A 15,823-nucleotide genomic window follows, 5' to 3' on the forward strand; every position below is an offset into this window, starting at 1 on the left:
CATAGAGCCCATCCTGATGCAGGGAGCCCAGGAGGGGCAGGTTTCTTTTGAGTCTTCCAGTCCTGAGACTCTGAGGTCACCCATAGGGAGGGTGGCTTTGGGCTGAGGCTTCTATTAGGGAAGACCCAGCAAGAGCCAGATTCAAGACCCTGTACTCGTTGCTTTTCCTCAGGCTCCAGCTGTCAGTACAAGAGCGCCCCCAACCCTTCCAGCCCCACTTCCCACATTCCCCATCCTGTTTCCCCTCGTCTGCCCCTTAGGGCAGCTCTCATCCCTACCCACACCGTACACCTTTAGTTTCCTGTAGTACCCGCTCTCCCAGGCTTGCCAAAGGGCTGCCCAGCTGCTGTGGGTCACCTGTGGCCATGGCTTGGGGCCTAGATGTAGCTGGTCCTCCTAGATGGGAGGGGAGGGGACGAGTGCCTGCCTTGCGCATGGGCCTGCCCCCGCATTCATCTCACCAGGCTGTCTTGTGCCTCGTGAGCTCTGGCTCATAAGGCCCCATCCAACTTCTCTCCTCTGGGCAGTTCCACAGAGGACGTCCCCCACAGGCCCCAAGAATATGCAGACCTCTGGCCGACTGAGCAACGTGGCCCCACCCTGCATCCTCCGGAAGAATCCCCCATCAGCCCGAAATGGCGGCCATGAGACTGATGCCCAAATTCTTGAACTCAACCAGCAGGTGAGTGGGGTGGACAAGGGTAGCTGAGATAACCCTGCCGCAGCGGGGTCATCAGAGCAGGAAGGGGAGTCCGAGGCAGGGATCTCCGGCCTGAACACGACCTTCTCCCCAAGCAGCTGTTGGATTTGAAGCTGACAGTGGACGGCCTGGAGAAAGAACGCGACTTCTACTTCAGCAAACTCCGAGACATAGAGCTCATCTGCCAGGAACATGAAAGTGAGAACAGCCCTGTTATCTCGGGCATCATTGGCATTCTCTATGCCACTGAGGTGAGCTCTGCCTTTACCTGCTAGCGTCGCAGGCCCACTGGGCCCTCCCCCATTCCTCCTGGCCCTTAGACCTGAAGGGGTAGGATCAGAAGGGGCCTTGGGGACACGGATCAATGAGGAGAACCAGCCGAAGTCACAGAAAGCAGGGGAGGGAAGACTAGAACGTGGGCCCTTGCTCCCAAGCTGCCTACCCCAGTCCACACCCTCAGCCTGGCCCGCCCGTCTCACCACTTCCCGCTCCTTCCCACCCTCCAGGAAGGATTTGCACCTCCCGAGGACGACGAGATTGAAGAGCACCAACAAGAAGACCAGGACGAGTACTGAGAGCGGCTCCAGCCCTGGCTGACTGCACGCCTCCCCTCCCCCCTCCCACCCCCACATTATAATCCTTTCCCTACAGCTGGTCGGCCGGGTGCTTTGTGTCAGTGCGGCAGCATTGGGGAGTCAGGCGAGGGGGGCTTGAGGGGATGGGGCAGGTGGGCAGGCAGAGGCCCCGTCCTCCTGTGGCACTGGCCTAGTGGGCGGGACCCCTGCCCAACCACCCCCCACCCCCCGCCCCTATTTATTTCCGTTGTCTCTATGCTGTGTTGGCCAACACTTCCCAGGGTGCTGCTGCTACCCTCCCAGCCAGCCGCCTGCTCCCCTGACAGCCAGCAGCTGTATATTTGACAAAGTCATTTGTATATTTTTACTTACTGGATTTTCCTTGCACTTTACCTGTTCTTTTCCCAGGGTGACAGCACGGGCTCCAGGGCAGTGTGCCGGGCTGGGCTTCCCTCCCCGTTGCCGGCCATGGCAGGACTCACCGATTCTTATTTATTTTGTCCTTTGACTTCCCAGTAGTTGAGGGGAAGGCTGGTGTCAGGAGAGGGATAGGGGGACTGAGGAAGGGGTGCCTCAGACCCCAGGGGAGCATGCGAGGGATAAAAATGCCCTCCCGGCACCAGGCTCACCCACCCTCAGCCCCCACCCCCCAGCCCTGAAGCCCAGCACTGCCCCGAGGTCCCCAGCCACTCCCTCTGCAGCTCAATTCATACCACACAGACTCTGCCCAGACCCCCCTGTACGTCTGCCTCCCATCCATCCACCTCCCCAGCCCTTGCCCCCTCAGGCCACCCAGCCTGTGTATGTGTTCACTTTTATTTAAATAAACTTGTGTGGTAAAAGTCATGCCGTGTCTTTCTCAGCTGAGCCACAGCCTGGATCTCAATGCTTTTCTCCTCCCAAGTGTCCCCTCTCCAGAGGCGATGGCCATGGAGCACAGCACCACTGCCACCTTCTCTCATGCCTAGAAGCCGCCATTGGTATCTGGCCTCAGAAGTCAGCGCTGACCTAGACCCCATCTCCCAATGCTGGTGCCAAGGTCCTAAAGGAAGGCATGGAGGCCTGACCCCCAGTCCCCGAGAAGGAACAAAGTTCGGGGCCATGGCTGTGACAATGAGCGACCCAGTAAAGTGGCTGGTGGGTAGCAGCATGGCCTGGTCAAGAGGTGCTTTGTTTCAGTCTCCTTTGGGCCGGTTAGACTGCATGTTGTTTCCCATTCCTTGTCAAAGTTAACTCACCTCACAACAATGATCCAGCTGGGACAAGGGCTCATGTGACAGAGTCAAGCGGCTTACAAAGAGCAAGCAGCTCTGAGCACTGAAGCCCAGGACAGCAGTGCCTGTGTGGTTCCTTCTGTAGAACAAGCTCTAATGGGAAAAACTGTCACATCATCCAAACAGCCCTACATTCTTGATGCGTGGCCCAGCAAAGGGCCATAATAACCAATGTTTAGAAGCCCAACGGGAGCCGAAGGCAGTGAAATGAAAGCAGCTACCAGGCCCATTCAAACAGAGCCTCAGCAGTCACGGAGACCAGCACCCTCATTTACCGAGGAAAGGACCGAGAGGCCCACATGGGACATGACTTGCTCAAGGTGGTAAAACCTGGACTAGAATTCAGACCACTGACTTATGATTGAGTGTGCATCCCCAAAGATCACAGAAGTGTCACCTCCAGAATGTTCCTCTAGCTTCAGTCGAGTCCTGGTAGATATTTCCTTCTCATCCTGAATACAACCAAGGTCTACTCTGGGCTGTGCTGCTTTTGTGGCCCTGCTCCATGACTCTCCTTTCAGACCATGACAATTTCTCTAATGACTCCAGATAAAGCCTTAAAAAAGTAATCCCTGCCCATCCCTCATTCTCTTCACTTACTCCATTTGACTCCCACCCCCACATACAGATACTTCTGGCCTAATTCTATATCTGTTTTTCTCCGACAAGTTTCTTGCCTAATTTTATAGATCATAATTTTTTAATCCCCTCGCCTAATTAGTTCTAAAAGGCTCTCCCTCCATTATTCCAGGTAGATAACTATAAAATGATAAAGTAGTTGTTCTACATTGCCCAATGTTCATCTTCAGCCAAGACCTCACCCTACCGGTAAAGCAGGTGTGGTAGGCAGAATGCCTCCCCCTAAATATGTCTATGTCCTAATTCCTGAAACCAGCAAATATGTTAGGTTACATAGTAAAGGGGAATTAGGATTGCAGATGGAATTAAGCTGCTAATCAGCTGACCTTAAAATAAAGAGAGTATCCTGGGTAGGCCCAGGGTAATCACAAGGGCCCATAAAAGTGGAAGGGAGTACAGAAGAGAAGGTCAGAGCGACGCAATGTGAGAAGGACTCAACCCACTGTTGCTGGCTTTGAAGACAGAATGGGATCATGAGCCAAGAAACGTAGGGAGCCTCGATGATGGGAAAGGTAAGGAAACAGATTCTCCCCTAGAGCTTCCAGAAAGGAACACAACCTACAGACACCTATGTTAGCCCAGCGAGACTCTTGTCAGACTTCCACCTTCTAGAACTGTAAGATGATTTGGGTTGTTTTAAGCCACTAAGTTTGTGGCAATTTGTTATGGCAACGATAGAAAGTTAATACAGTGGGTCACACTGTGCTTTGATGAACTCACCTCTCTTCTTGCCCCAACACTAGACACCCACCTGCCCCTCTTGACTCAACGTCTTTTGATTCTTCCCTCATACCCGGTGTGAGTACCTGCCCAAGCCCACCTCTATGTCTAGTGTCTAAGGCTGCTCTTCGAACATCCAGGGCTCAGGGATTTAAAGCCACTGCCTCCTGTCCCACTTCTTCTCACTCACATTAAGTGTACTTTTCCGTGGAACATTTAACATGGTGAACTGTCCCTTTCTGATTACACATTTGTCTCCCACACAATCTTGGAGCTCTTCACAAGCAAGTGAGGTATATCCTCCAGCTCCACCTAGCATAGCGCTAGATGCTTAGGTAGAGAAGGTGCTTTAGAAATGCTGCTGGATAAGTAAGTAAATGTCCCCTACATGCCAAGTTACTGCAGATGACCTGCCAGACCATTCTAAGGAAAGACGGGAGAGAAAGCCTCCGACTCTTCTACATTTCTCCTTCCTGGAGCATCCTCCTCCTTTGCCTCTCTGGAAAGCCTATTCTGTTTCTCTTGCCAAAACATTGTCTCTTCTGTGACCATACATGTAGCACAGAAGGGGTTGACTCTGAGTAGAGCTAAATCAAGAATCTGAAAAATGAATTGATTAATGATCAGCTCGAATATGGTCCTCGGCAAAAGCACTCCATCTCAGAGCTACCCGAGGCGAGGCCAGCCACGATCGGGCCTGAAGAGGCTGGAGGACAGGCAGGAGACAGAAAGTCATCTCCTACCTCTTCCCTTTCTCTGACCCCCAACATATCCCTCACACATCCTCATTTATCTTTCCAAAAAAAGTGGATCACGCCACTTTTCCACTGGCTTCCCAGGGTCTGGAGGATAAAGTCAAAATTTGGCAGGCAAGAGCCATGGCAAATGGGCTCAGACCCCTTTCCAACCTCATCACCTCCAAAACCCCATTAAGCACTGTCACACTAAACCACTTTCAGTTCCCCAGCCTTGCCCTGATGTGTCCCACATTGAGGCCTTTGCTTAAATCAATAAGTTCATACAACTGGCCTGTTCTCTCCATCTGTCCCAAGCCCCAACCAATAAAAGTTCTCTCATCTCTCAGGACCTATCTCAAATACCATCTCCTTCAGGAAGGCTTCTCTAATTTCCTTCCTAAGCTGTCCCTCCTGTAGGAATTTTGGCTCTTGTTAGTTCTTACTACAAAGATTGAACCGCCTTGTACCTCAGTATGGCAGGTACAAATCTCATCCTCAAGTGTAGTAGGAGTATAAACGAAACAGCACATTTCCTTAATTGTGATAAGTTACTTTCATTTCACCTTCCCTCGTCCTCCCCTGTGGGGATGCTTCAAGCTGTGTGGTCTCACATGATGGAAGCCCACATGCGCGGTGGGAGGCCCTCCAAGGATAGTGAGTGAATATCTGACCAGAAACCTGTTTGTGTGCTTCCTCACATCTGGGGCTTCCCATTGCTTCCCTGCCACATCTGGGACTTGGGACTGACAGGTGGAGCCACAGCCATTTCTTTCTCATTGCCTAAAAGAGGAAACACAGCCCTGGCTTTCCTAGACCTCCAGACTTTTCTCTGCCTCCTATCAGAAGAACCTTCCATTCTCCACCCTCCAAAAACTGCCTCTTCCCTCAAGCTTCATTCTCTTCCTTGTTCCTTCACAATAGGTTTGTATGGGCCACTAAACTCAAGTTTAATGACTAGCAACAGAAAAACGAACACTTCTCGAAGGAGGAAAGCATTGAATCTTCAGTTTCTTCCCAGAGGTGAGACCTGTGTGCATTCCATCCTTCTAGCACTACAAGAAAGGAATGAAAAACCGAAAACAGTTAAATTTCCATCAAGTCACCCAATGCAGTTGCCTTCACACAGTAGGTCCTCACTAAAAGTCTGCTGAATGTACAGCCTCCCACCTCAACATCTTTGCCTGGATGCTTTTTGCTACGAAGGAGCCCCGACCCCCAAACCCGAACATTCTCTAGAAATAACTGGGCAAAAAATGAAAGACTACGAGTCCCAGGCTGCCTTGCGGGTGGCGTCACGCGTCGCGAGGCCCAGCGAAGAGACGTGGCAGAGCGCGGCGCACCCGCTCGGGACCGGAAAGGCCAGGGAGGTGGCAGTGGCGGGAGGGTCGGAGCCATGGCGTCCAAGACGGCGGGTGGGGGGCGCTGGGAGGTGGTGAAAAAGGGGAGGCGTCCTGGGGCCGGCAGCAGCGGGCGAGGCGGCGGAGGGGACCGCCGGGCGCTCGGGGAAGCGAACGGAGTATGGAAATACGACCTGACCCGTGAGTACCCACCCGGCCCCCGGCCTGTCCCACTGGGGTGGTAGCGACTAGCCGCCGGAGCCCAGAGAATCAACACCCCGGGTACCTCGAAGCGAGAGCTGTACTGCCAGTCGGCTCCTCCCTTTTCAGCCAGCGCAACCCTTGCCTTGTCTCTTGCGAGCATCGCAGGAGGTAGACAGCGCGAGGGAGGTGGCCGGCTGTCCTCATCTCGCAGATGAGTAAACTGAGGCACAGTGAACTTAGATGCCTCCTAGGATCACGTGTTAGTGGAGAGGAGGATTCCAGTGCTGGACGTTCAGCTCACTGCACACGCACCCTACCAGCTGTTCCCAGGTCCTAGCCTGCCCCTCCATGCAGGTGACCTAATGCTGGGAAGAGGCGTTCTGGTTCAGTATCAAAGGTGCCTCCTCTATTAACTAGCAGATGGGGGAAGAGGAGGACTGACCCTAGGCCTAACTGTGGGAGAAATGACCCACCTCACATTCTGGACACCCACCAAGTCTCGTTCTAAGTGAGCGTGTTTCCTCAGTCTCTTGGAGGAATGGAGAAAGCTTGCCACTTGTTGATTAAAGAGTTGTCACATCTGAACCACGAGGAACTGGGATAGAAGCCAGGTGGGAAAATCCTGACCTCCCATACTCATAACCCTTTACCCAAGAATCTAGCTAGCCCTCTGTCTCTAACCCTTTCACTAGTTCCCACATACTCCGGCTTATTATTAAATGCCTCATCTCTGAGAAAGAGCCCGTGAACTCAAGAGCTGTGGTGACTGAAGAAGCAACCCAGAGGGCCCCAGGCCTGCTCCCTAGTCAAGACAGCAAGGAGGGGCTTGGAGGTCGCTACTCCTTGGTGATGAATTAGGTGACAGTGTGGGGGAAGGGACCACTGTTCCTGTGAGGCCCTCATGACCCAAGGATGGCCCCCATTTCTCTACCTGTCTTCACCGCAGCTCCGATCCAGACGACAACCACCCTTTACGAACGGGGCTTTGAGAAAATCATGAAGAAGCAGAATAAGGAGCAGGTTCCACCTCCTGCTGTGGAGCCTAAGAAACCCGGGAACAAGAAGCAGACTAAGAAGGTGGCGACCCTCGCCAACCAAAACCAGAAGCAAGGCCGCTTCCGCAGCCTGGAGGAGGCATTAAAAGCTGTGAGTGTGCCTAGGTGGGGAGAGGAGGAGGACTTGAGATATAGAGAAGCTGAAAGGAGTGGGAGGGGGACAGGCAGCTGAGGGCCCTGTGGGATTTGGGGCACTGATGGTTGAGAGGAGGCATTCAAGGAAGGATGGAAACCCCAAGGCTTAGAATGTTTGCATAAAAAGATAATAAGTTTAGAGGGAAACATAAATTAGGGAGAGGAGAGCCTTGAAACTCATGGATACCAGAAAGGGTTAGAGAAACCATTCACGGTTCTCATCCCATGGAAACAGTGATCTTTCATTTCGCATCTTGTGCTTTGTTTTTCCTCTTGAACACGTGAAGGGCCTAAAAGTACTGGGTCTTGAGCTCAGAAATTTTAGCTGTCTTATACTTTGTAGAGATCTGGATGCAACAAAATTGTGGCATTCTGTATACTTATGTTTAAAAGTGGAAACCCTTTGTTCTTCCTACCACCACCTAGTTCAACCATTTTCCCACCTCTACCCAATTTTTCTACATTCACAACTCACCCACAACTGACCATGAGGGGCCTGTGTCCCTGGCAGCTGGACGTGGCAGCTCTGCAGAAGGAACTGGACAAGAGCCAGAGTGTTTTCTCTGGGAACCCATCCGTGTGGTTGAAGGATCTGGCCAGCTATCTCAATTACAAGCTCCAAGCACCTCTCAGCGAACCCACACTAAGCCAGCATACACACGGTTAGTTCTCCCAAACCCCTCAAGCTCAGATAAGTTTTAAGAAAATTCCGAAAGGGTTGTGTTTAAGCACGTTACTTAGTAACAGAGCCCAATTAACCTGTCCTGATTTCTGTGGGTGATTTGAGCCGTTCTCAGTTCATCATGGCTGTGAAAGTTTCAGGACCTCATTGGGATAGGGAGGATGGAAGCCAAGGTGCAGGAACCCCTGCCTCCGCTCACTAATCTCAGGGAGCACACCAGAGTACTCAGAGCTGGCAGAGGCCTCTGATTGTAGCACTCATGTGGAGGCCTATCACCCCAGATTATCCCTACAGCCTGGTGAGCCGGGAGTTGCGTGGAATCATCCGAGGGCTACTGGCAAAGGCAGCGGGGTCTCTGGAGCTCTTTTTTGACCACTGTCTGTTCACCATGCTGCAAGAGCTGGATAAGACACCAGGTGAGAAGGGCCTGCGAGAGATAGCCCAGCCCCATCTTGGGCACCTACTCCCTTTTTTCTCCTTTAAGAGTGGCTGGGTGGTTCTGTTTTCAGCAGAGAAACGTTAATCCTGACACTTTTGGAAAGGAAGAATGAAGTGAGGACTCAGGGCCTGGGTTCTGGGCCCATAGCTGCCAAAAGAGATTTCAGGTTTGGGATGCCAATTCCTGTGTGTGGGTCTGAGAACATGTGTCTCTCCAGGGGAGTCCCTACATGGTTACCGTATCTGTATCCAGGCCATTCTGCAAGACAAGCCCAAGATCGCCACCACCAACCTAGGCAAGGTGAGCTTAGGGTGATGGTGGGGTCACCAGGAGTCTAGAACTTGGGAAGCTGGGCAGAATCCAGAGGGACAGTGGATCCAATCAAGAGCTAGAGGAATGCCCTGTAAGACCAGTCATAATAGCTGACAGTATTAGCATGTAGTGTGTGTCTGCTTTGTATACATATAAGGCAGGTATTGCCATTATTCCCACTTCCAGATGAGAAGATCGCGCTAGGAATTCAATGACTTTCTTAGAGTCAGTCATTTAGTAAGTGGCAAGTGTAGATGAAGGCCACAGTCTGATGCCAGAGCCCGTGCTCTGAATCACTCCCACAGTGTTCCACTGTCCCTCAGCCTGTCCTTCCCCCAGTTGACAGCTCTCTTTCTGCCTGGCTTTCGGGGTGCTCCTGGTGCTTTGCTCTATCCCAACCTGCCTCCCTACCCCTGGTCTCCTCAGTTCTTGGAACTGCTGAGGTCCCATCAGAACCGACCAGCAAAGTGTCTGACCATCATGTGGGCCCTGGGTCAAGCAGGTTTTGCGAGCCTCACCGAGGGACTAAAAGGTATTAAGGCAGTGGGGAAGAGAGAGGGATGGTCTTGGAGCTAGGAAGTTTTTCAGTGCCCGCAGTGGGTCTGAGCCTGAGGCTTCCTCCCTGACTTTTGTCTCCACAGTGTGGCTGGGGTTCATGATGCCTGTGCTGGGCATCAAGTCCCTGTCCGCCTTTGCCATTGCATACCTGGATCGGCTGTTCCTGTGAGTAGCGGGGGGATGCCAAGGGGAGGGCACAGGGTGTCTCCAAGTGGCTGTTTCAGCAAAATGAGATGCTAGGATCCTAGTGTCCAAAAATGTAAGGAAAATCGGAATCACCTCCTCCCAACTCAGAATGTGATGGTGAGGAAGGAAGCCATTAAGGGATAGGGAGTGGGGTAGAGTTTATGCCCTTTTTCCTATTGTTGGTCTTAGCTGGGATCGTGGCTTGGGTAGTGGTCCCCAATAAGCCCGTTTCTTTCTTCTCAAACAGAATGTACCCTAACCTCACGAAGGGCTTTGGCATGATTGGCCCCAAGGACTTCTTCCCACTTCTGGACTTTGCTTATATGCCCAACAACTCTCTGACACCCAGGTAGGGTCACCCTGGGGCATACCTGTTGTGAAGGATCCCAGCAGAAGGTTAAGAGCAGGCAATCTATTCTTGTCCCTTCTCCTCCAGCCACCCTAGATCTGAGATTCTCAACCTGTAAATTCAAGAGATCAGTAAACCCCCTGACGTTAAATGGACCCTCAAATGATTGGCAGATGGGCATTTTCCTGGGGCGAGGATGCTTGACTTTTAATAGATTTTCCAAGGAGTCTGTTAGTCTAGAAAGATTCAGAGCCATTGCGAGGCCGTTAGTGACTCCTCTCCTCGGTCGTGGACTCTGAGGCAGGCAGAAGGGGCACAGTGCACAACTCCATTCAGAGCCTATGCCTGGCTCTCCTCCCACCCCCACCCCAGCCTGCAGGAGCAGCTGTGTCAGCTCTACCCCCGACTGAAGGTGCTGGCGTTTGGGGCAAAGCCGGAATCCACCCTGCATACCTATTTCCCCTCCTTCCTGTCGAGAGCCACCCCCAACTGCCCTTCTGAGATGAAGAAAGAGGTGAGGAAGTGGTGGGAGGCTCCGTTTTCCCTTCCAGCGGCCAGCTGCAGAGGTCCCTGTCTGCTGACAAAGGCCCTGCTTTCATGGACCCATTTGCTGTGCATCCCTTCACACACTCCTGACAGCCTCCTGCCCCACTCCCTTATGCTCTACCCGCGAGAACAGAGCTGAGAGGACAGTACATTGAGGTCTGTCTGTCTCTGATGTTCTGCCCCTTGCAGATGAGTGATCTTTGAGCTCAAGGTCTAGCTTGGGAACCCCAGCCTCTCAGCAATTTCCAGGGTCTGGGCACAATCCCTTAGGGTGGGTGTGTTGACTTTGTAGCTCGCATAGGAAAAGGGATTCCCCCCGGTGCTCTCCCACTCCACTAACCCCGTGCCCCAGCAGTGTCTCCCTCTCCTCTGCAGCTCCTGAGCAGCCTGACTGAGTGCTTGATGGTGGACCCCCTCAGTGCCAGCGTCTGGAGGCAGCTGTACCCTAAGCACCTGTCACAATCCAGGCAGGTTGGGGGGAGGGGCTGGGGTCACGTGCCGCTGATCCACACCGAGAAGCCTTAGTTTATGCTTCCCAGCCTGTCTCTGTCCTAGAAGCAGAAGGGGAACATTTGTCATTGTTATTTGGATTCATGCCTCTCAAATTGAGTGGGAACATTGCTGGGAGGCCTCTAGGAAGCTGCTGCTCTGCAGGTGGGGGCTGGAGAGAGAGCCGAAGGAGTTGGGGCCAAATGGAGGATGGGAGGGGCCAAGTGGGCCCCCTGACTGGAAGGGGTTGTGCTTTCTCTGCAGCCTGCTGCTGAAGCATTTGCTCAGGTCCTGGGAGCGGATTCCTAAGAAGGTGAGGAGCTGGGAGAACATGGCAGGCTCAGCCTTCTCGGGGTTATGGATTTGTACCCCTCAGCCACTGTTCCCCCTTCCTTGAGAAGGTACTCTGTTAGTACATTTGGCATGGAAAATGAAGCATGGTGGAGGCTCCGAGTTCCCTCGTGGGCCAAATCTTACATTCTCAATCCAGATGTTTTTTATCCTATAGACACGGAGGTTTTTGCAAGAAACCATTCAGTCCTTCAAGCTTACCAATCAGGAGCTGCTAAGGAAAGGCAACTGTAACAATCATGATGTCATCACCTGTGATACGGCCTGCAAGGTGCCAGCACCCAGCTCTCCCCAACCCACAAACTGTTGCACATCTCTGTCTTGGCACACCCTGGGTGGGCCTGTATCACATTCCTGCTGCAACTGTCCCTGGAGCCCTCGCTACCTCTAGGGTCATGTGAAGGCTTGTCCCTCCTCCTAGGAGGCCTAGCTTGAGGTCTGCCTTAGGAGGAAAGACCAGCCCCTCTCCCTTCTGATCTACTCCCTCTCCTCCTAGGATCTGTTGCAGCAGACTCGGGGCTGCCAGCTGCCCTGGAAACAGCTACTCCTGTTGGTGCTAATCTTTGCCATAGGTTTCCTGTGCTATGACTTCCGGTCACACAGCTCTTTCCAGGGTAAGCAAGGATTGGCTTGCAAGGGAGATACATGGAGGTGGGGCATAGAGCAAGATGTATCACCCTGTTCCCAGCACGCACAGGCTTTTCCCTAGATGCTGCAGAACAGACACTTTTCAGACAGAGTTTTGTGTCCACAGCTATGACATTACCACTTCAGATTGAACTAGAGCTTTGCAGTAGAGAAATATTTGCATGTTCATGGTCTCATTTAAGCAGGTGTTATATCCTTTTTAATTCCTGGGGAAATTGAGGCTCAGAAAGATTTATCAATTACTTTAAGATTACAGCGGGTAGGTAGAAGGGCAGATCCCAAACCTGAGGCTTTCTGATGCCTAAGTCCAGGGCTCTACCTGGCTGCACCATCCCTGCTCACCTGGCCCAGCAGGAGAAATGGACTCAGCTTCCTGGGCCTGCATCCCTCCTGCCAAGCATTCTCTGCAGCCCCGTGAGCACACTTAAGTTCTGCCCTTTCCCTCACTGGGCCTGCTCTGAAACCTGTAGTATTTGTCTGCCCAGTCCCTCCCTTCCTCCCCTCCCTGCTCACCAGAGGCCCTCTCTACTCAGCCTCCCTTTCTGGCCGGTTGCTTCAGTCATCTGGTTTCTTGCCTGCTGGCCAACAAGCATGTGCCAAGATCTACTCCTACAGCCTGCAGTGCTACAGGTGAGTACCTTCCAGGAAGGGGAGGAAGGAGAGGGGAGAGAGAAGGCTTCGGTGTTCAGGGTGGTGACAACATTGACAGTGGGAAGTGATCGTGGTTTTCCTTTTCCAAGGCCTCCCTTCCCCCACCGATTCTTAGGGAGCCAAGCTGCCTGAGGAAACTCAGCCTGCTTCTCTCCCCCTGTCTTCTACAGCTGGCTAAAGGAGACATTACCAGCCTGGGGCTCCCAGCTGCTGTCCATGACGAGGCCTAGCTTGCAGCTGGCCTGGGCCCACATCAATACCACAGTCAGCTTCCTTTCTGCCCACTGTGCCTCCCACGTTGCCTGTTTTGGTGACAGTCTCACCAGCCTCTCCCAGGGGGTAAGCCAGAGACAGGAAGGTCCAAGAAGGGCTGTTCTCCCCAAGGGCTGAGTTCTTGGGAAGGTGCAACCCTGCATGCACTGGGCCCTCAGGGCCGGGATGCGTTTTCCAGGCATTTTAATCCCAACTGTTCTCCATGGTCTGGCTCCATCTCCAGCTCCCTGATGCCCTGAACCAGCTGCTCCATTCTGTGAGGGGGCTGTTCCTGCTTCTCTACAAAACCGTGCTGCTGCCGTTGTGGCACATGCTGCTTGAGGCCTTGGCCCGGGCCCAGCATCACTGCCACGAGGCGTGCAGGTGAGACCCCCATCCAGGGCTCCAGCAGGAGCCCCAGTGGCCCCATGCCCTTTCTCCAGGGACAAGGCTTCTCTGTTGAGTCTCTCACTCAGCCCTGGCCCTTGTTCAGCCCTCTGCCACTCTGGTGTGCAGTTAGGGATCTAAGCTGCAAACTTGTGACCTGACACAGCTGCACACCACTGCTTCCTAACCCCCGCCAATGTTCTGCTTTCCTCCCAGAGGCGAGGTGACCTGGGACTGCGTGAAGACACAGCTCAGTGAGGCTGCCCACTGGACCTGGCTCTGCCTGCAGGATGTCACAGTGGCTTTCTTGGACTGGGCACTTGCTATGATATCCCAGCAATAGACCCTGCCTCCCTGGCCCCTGGGCTTCGACTGGAGCAGGCCATCTGAAACTGCTGGGGGCATAAAGGAGTAGTTCTCTGTGGGGTCTTTTCTACTTGGTGCCTGAGTTCTGTCTCCTAGGCAAGTGGCTTGTTGCCTCTGCCCCAGTTCTTCCATCTTTGGTAGTGACTTGAGCCCAGGGGTATCTCAGCCTGCTACCCCCGATTCCACTGAACACTTCTCTGGCCCCATTGCACATAGCCCCCAGCCTCTGTCCTTGGGCTTGGTAGCCTTGTTTTTTTCTCTCCTGCTGTCCACTTCCTTCCATTTCATTTCTGAAACCCCAAACAGCTCATCTTCAGAAAGGTGGGATTCAAGCAAGTGGTTTCCGCGTTCTTCTGATGAATAATTTCTGCTCCCAAACTTTAACTACAGCAGAAAAAGGAAAGGGACTTCTGGGAGAATACAGCACCACAGTGAGCAACACAGCTCCACCTGTACCCACAGGCTGGGTGTGCCTGTCAGTCTACAACTATGGGACATAGAGGGTTGGAAGGAAAAACCTCTCACCCCAGAATACCCAGCTTAGGTCCGTCGAGGCCCCTCACTGCCCCCTCCATCGTGATCCCACTTTCTCACACTCCATTCCCCTTCAGTGCCAGCACTGGAGAGGGGTGGGGAGTTCTGCCTCAAAGTTCAGTTCCTCTCCACTGCCCACCCCTACCATGTCTCTGGAGAGAAGAGCCCAGGGAACCTTCCAGCAGCCTGTTAAGACAGGATTCAGCATATGGCTCCTATGTGTGTCTATTAGGTGGAATAAAGGACACATTTGGTTTCTAGCTTTCCTCTCTGCGTCCTCATACAGGAATTCCCATAGTTGTAGACGGGACAACAGAATATGGGCATGGGCGCCTGTGTGTTTTCCGTAGGCCCCGCCCCTCCTGGGGGTTATAGCCACCAGCTGTAATTGAGCTGGCAAGGAAAGCCCACACCCATCATTCTAAACTTGGGCCTATTAAGGGTTCTAGATACGCTCCTCTTGCTCCCCTATCGTATTGTCCCACTTGTCACTGTGATCTGTGTCCCACTTGTGATTTGCCTTGACAACTTGAGTATTCTTTACTCGGAAAAGCAGGGGAGAGAGTCTCCTAGGGGAGTTCTTGGCCAGCGATCAGGGATAACGTCTTTCTTGCTAGGAACTTAATTTATTAATTGGTTTGTTTTTCTAAGGCAGTGAGAGATTTAGAACTCCAGGAGATACACGATTAAAGGTTTATCACCAAAGTCCCTTTTAATTTTTGACTTGAAATTATAGTGTCATAACTGCATGAGTTTCGGCTCTCACTTCAAGTTTCTTTCCTTGAATGTTAGAGGTGCACTGCCCACTCCAACTTCCAGTGGTTGGTTTCTGTACCATCGTGAACACCTGAGATAACCAGCAGCAATGATGCCCAGCTACCACTTTTTATTGAATGTGCTGCCCTGACAGGCTGCCTCCGTTTTCCAGTGGTAAGATGGTGAAGTAGCAAGCATAGGAAAATCTTGGCACAAAGTAAGGTCATAAATACGGCATCACGTTTTTGTTCCCTTTCCCTGTTAGGATGGAACTATGTTATCTTGGGAATTAAGCAGCACACACTGGGAAGAACCTTGTTCTCCTAGTAGTACTTAGCCATGACCATTTTTCCCAGAAAAAAAGAAACCCTGCCTGGCAAAGAGCCCTGGTTTAGGACTGCTAGGCGGGACTGTCCAAGGGTCTAAGACATGTTCTATTTTCTCAATTCTTCACCGGTCAGAAACAGATGGTCAGTTCTTAAGAACAGTGAATTCTTGGAACTGGCCTGTATTCAAGGCAAGTTGAAAGAGGATTAATTGGGGTCTCCACAGTCTCTCAACGACAGTGACACTTGAATTGGTTTTATTTGACATGCAGTTGGTTTCACAATGATTAGAATTGTCCGGAATTTTTCTGTCAGAGGAATAGGCCAGCACTGTACCAATGTCCATTAAAGCTAAGCCAGACATCCAGATGTTTCATTTTTGCCGAAAACATCCAAACTGAACCAATGAGTTAAACCAGTGTGGTCTTGTAGAGTACACTCTGACGCTCACAGGGGCCAGTGACTTTTGGTGTTATTTGAAGAACACGTAAACTGACACCTCAAGAGTGTCACATCTGGACATCATGACTTTGCACACCCAGCTGGAGTTCTACAGATAACATACCATAAAACTGCAGTTGTATGATTATACTAACTTTAGTTATTACCAATTCT

At 52.2% G+C, this 15,823-nt stretch overlaps 2 protein-coding genes across 7 annotated transcripts in view; both read left to right on the top strand.

Annotated features, from left to right (window-relative positions):
• MAPRE3 (microtubule associated protein RP/EB family member 3) overlaps window positions 1-2,121 on the top strand; it is a 46,537-nt gene extending 44,416 nt beyond the window's left edge. For all 5 annotated transcript variants that reach the window (XM_016129033.2, XM_036224398.1, XM_036224397.1 and 2 more), the window contains 3 exons: window positions 528-682; window positions 799-951; window positions 1,207-2,121. In XM_016129033.2, coding sequence (XP_015984519.1) covers window positions 528-682; window positions 799-951; window positions 1,207-1,275 — 377 coding nt within the window. In that variant the 3' untranslated portion in view covers window positions 1,276-2,121. The remainder of the gene's footprint in view (window positions 1-527; window positions 683-798; window positions 952-1,206) is intronic.
• Window positions 2,122-6,000: 3,879 nt separating this feature from the next.
• Window positions 6,001-14,878, top strand: TMEM214 (transmembrane protein 214). Of its 2 annotated transcripts, XM_016129076.2 has the most exons (17): window positions 6,001-6,183; window positions 7,133-7,332; window positions 7,888-8,038; window positions 8,340-8,474; window positions 8,715-8,797; window positions 9,236-9,341; window positions 9,451-9,532; window positions 9,801-9,902; window positions 10,275-10,416; window positions 10,824-10,915; window positions 11,202-11,250; window positions 11,446-11,559; window positions 11,785-11,902; window positions 12,470-12,566; window positions 12,758-12,926; window positions 13,084-13,223; window positions 13,443-14,878. In XM_016129076.2, the coding sequence occupies exons 1-17, from the start codon at window positions 6,039-6,041 to the stop codon at window positions 13,567-13,569; spliced, it is 2,052 nt and encodes a 683-aa protein (XP_015984562.2). In that variant the 5' UTR covers window positions 6,001-6,038; the 3' UTR covers window positions 13,570-14,878. The 2 variants fall into 2 exon arrangements, with proteins under 2 accessions (XP_015984562.2, XP_015984563.2); XM_016129077.2 differs by lacking the exon at window positions 6,001-6,183 and having other exon boundaries at window positions 7,221-7,332; window positions 7,803-8,038.
• Window positions 14,879-15,823: the final 945 nt, after the last annotated feature.

This window comes from Rousettus aegyptiacus, unplaced genomic scaffold, assembly GCF_014176215.1.
Source record: "Rousettus aegyptiacus isolate mRouAeg1 unplaced genomic scaffold, mRouAeg1.p scaffold_m13_p_7, whole genome shotgun sequence".
In the NCBI taxonomy this organism is placed as follows: domain Eukaryota; kingdom Metazoa; phylum Chordata; class Mammalia; order Chiroptera; family Pteropodidae; genus Rousettus; species Rousettus aegyptiacus.

Excerpts from the sequence above, each read along its gene's own strand:
- TMEM214 (XM_016129076.2), top strand. The coding sequence starts at position 6,039 with ATGGCGTCCAAGACGGCGGGTGGGGGGCGCTGGGAGGTGGTGAAAAAG. Across the intron at positions 6,184-7,132 it reads ATGGAAATACGACCTGACCC|CTCCGATCCAGACGACAACC; the intron begins GTGAGTACCCAC and ends TCTTCACCGCAG. Across the intron at positions 10,417-10,823 it reads CTTCTGAGATGAAGAAAGAG|CTCCTGAGCAGCCTGACTGA; the intron begins GTGAGGAAGTGG and ends TCTCCTCTGCAG.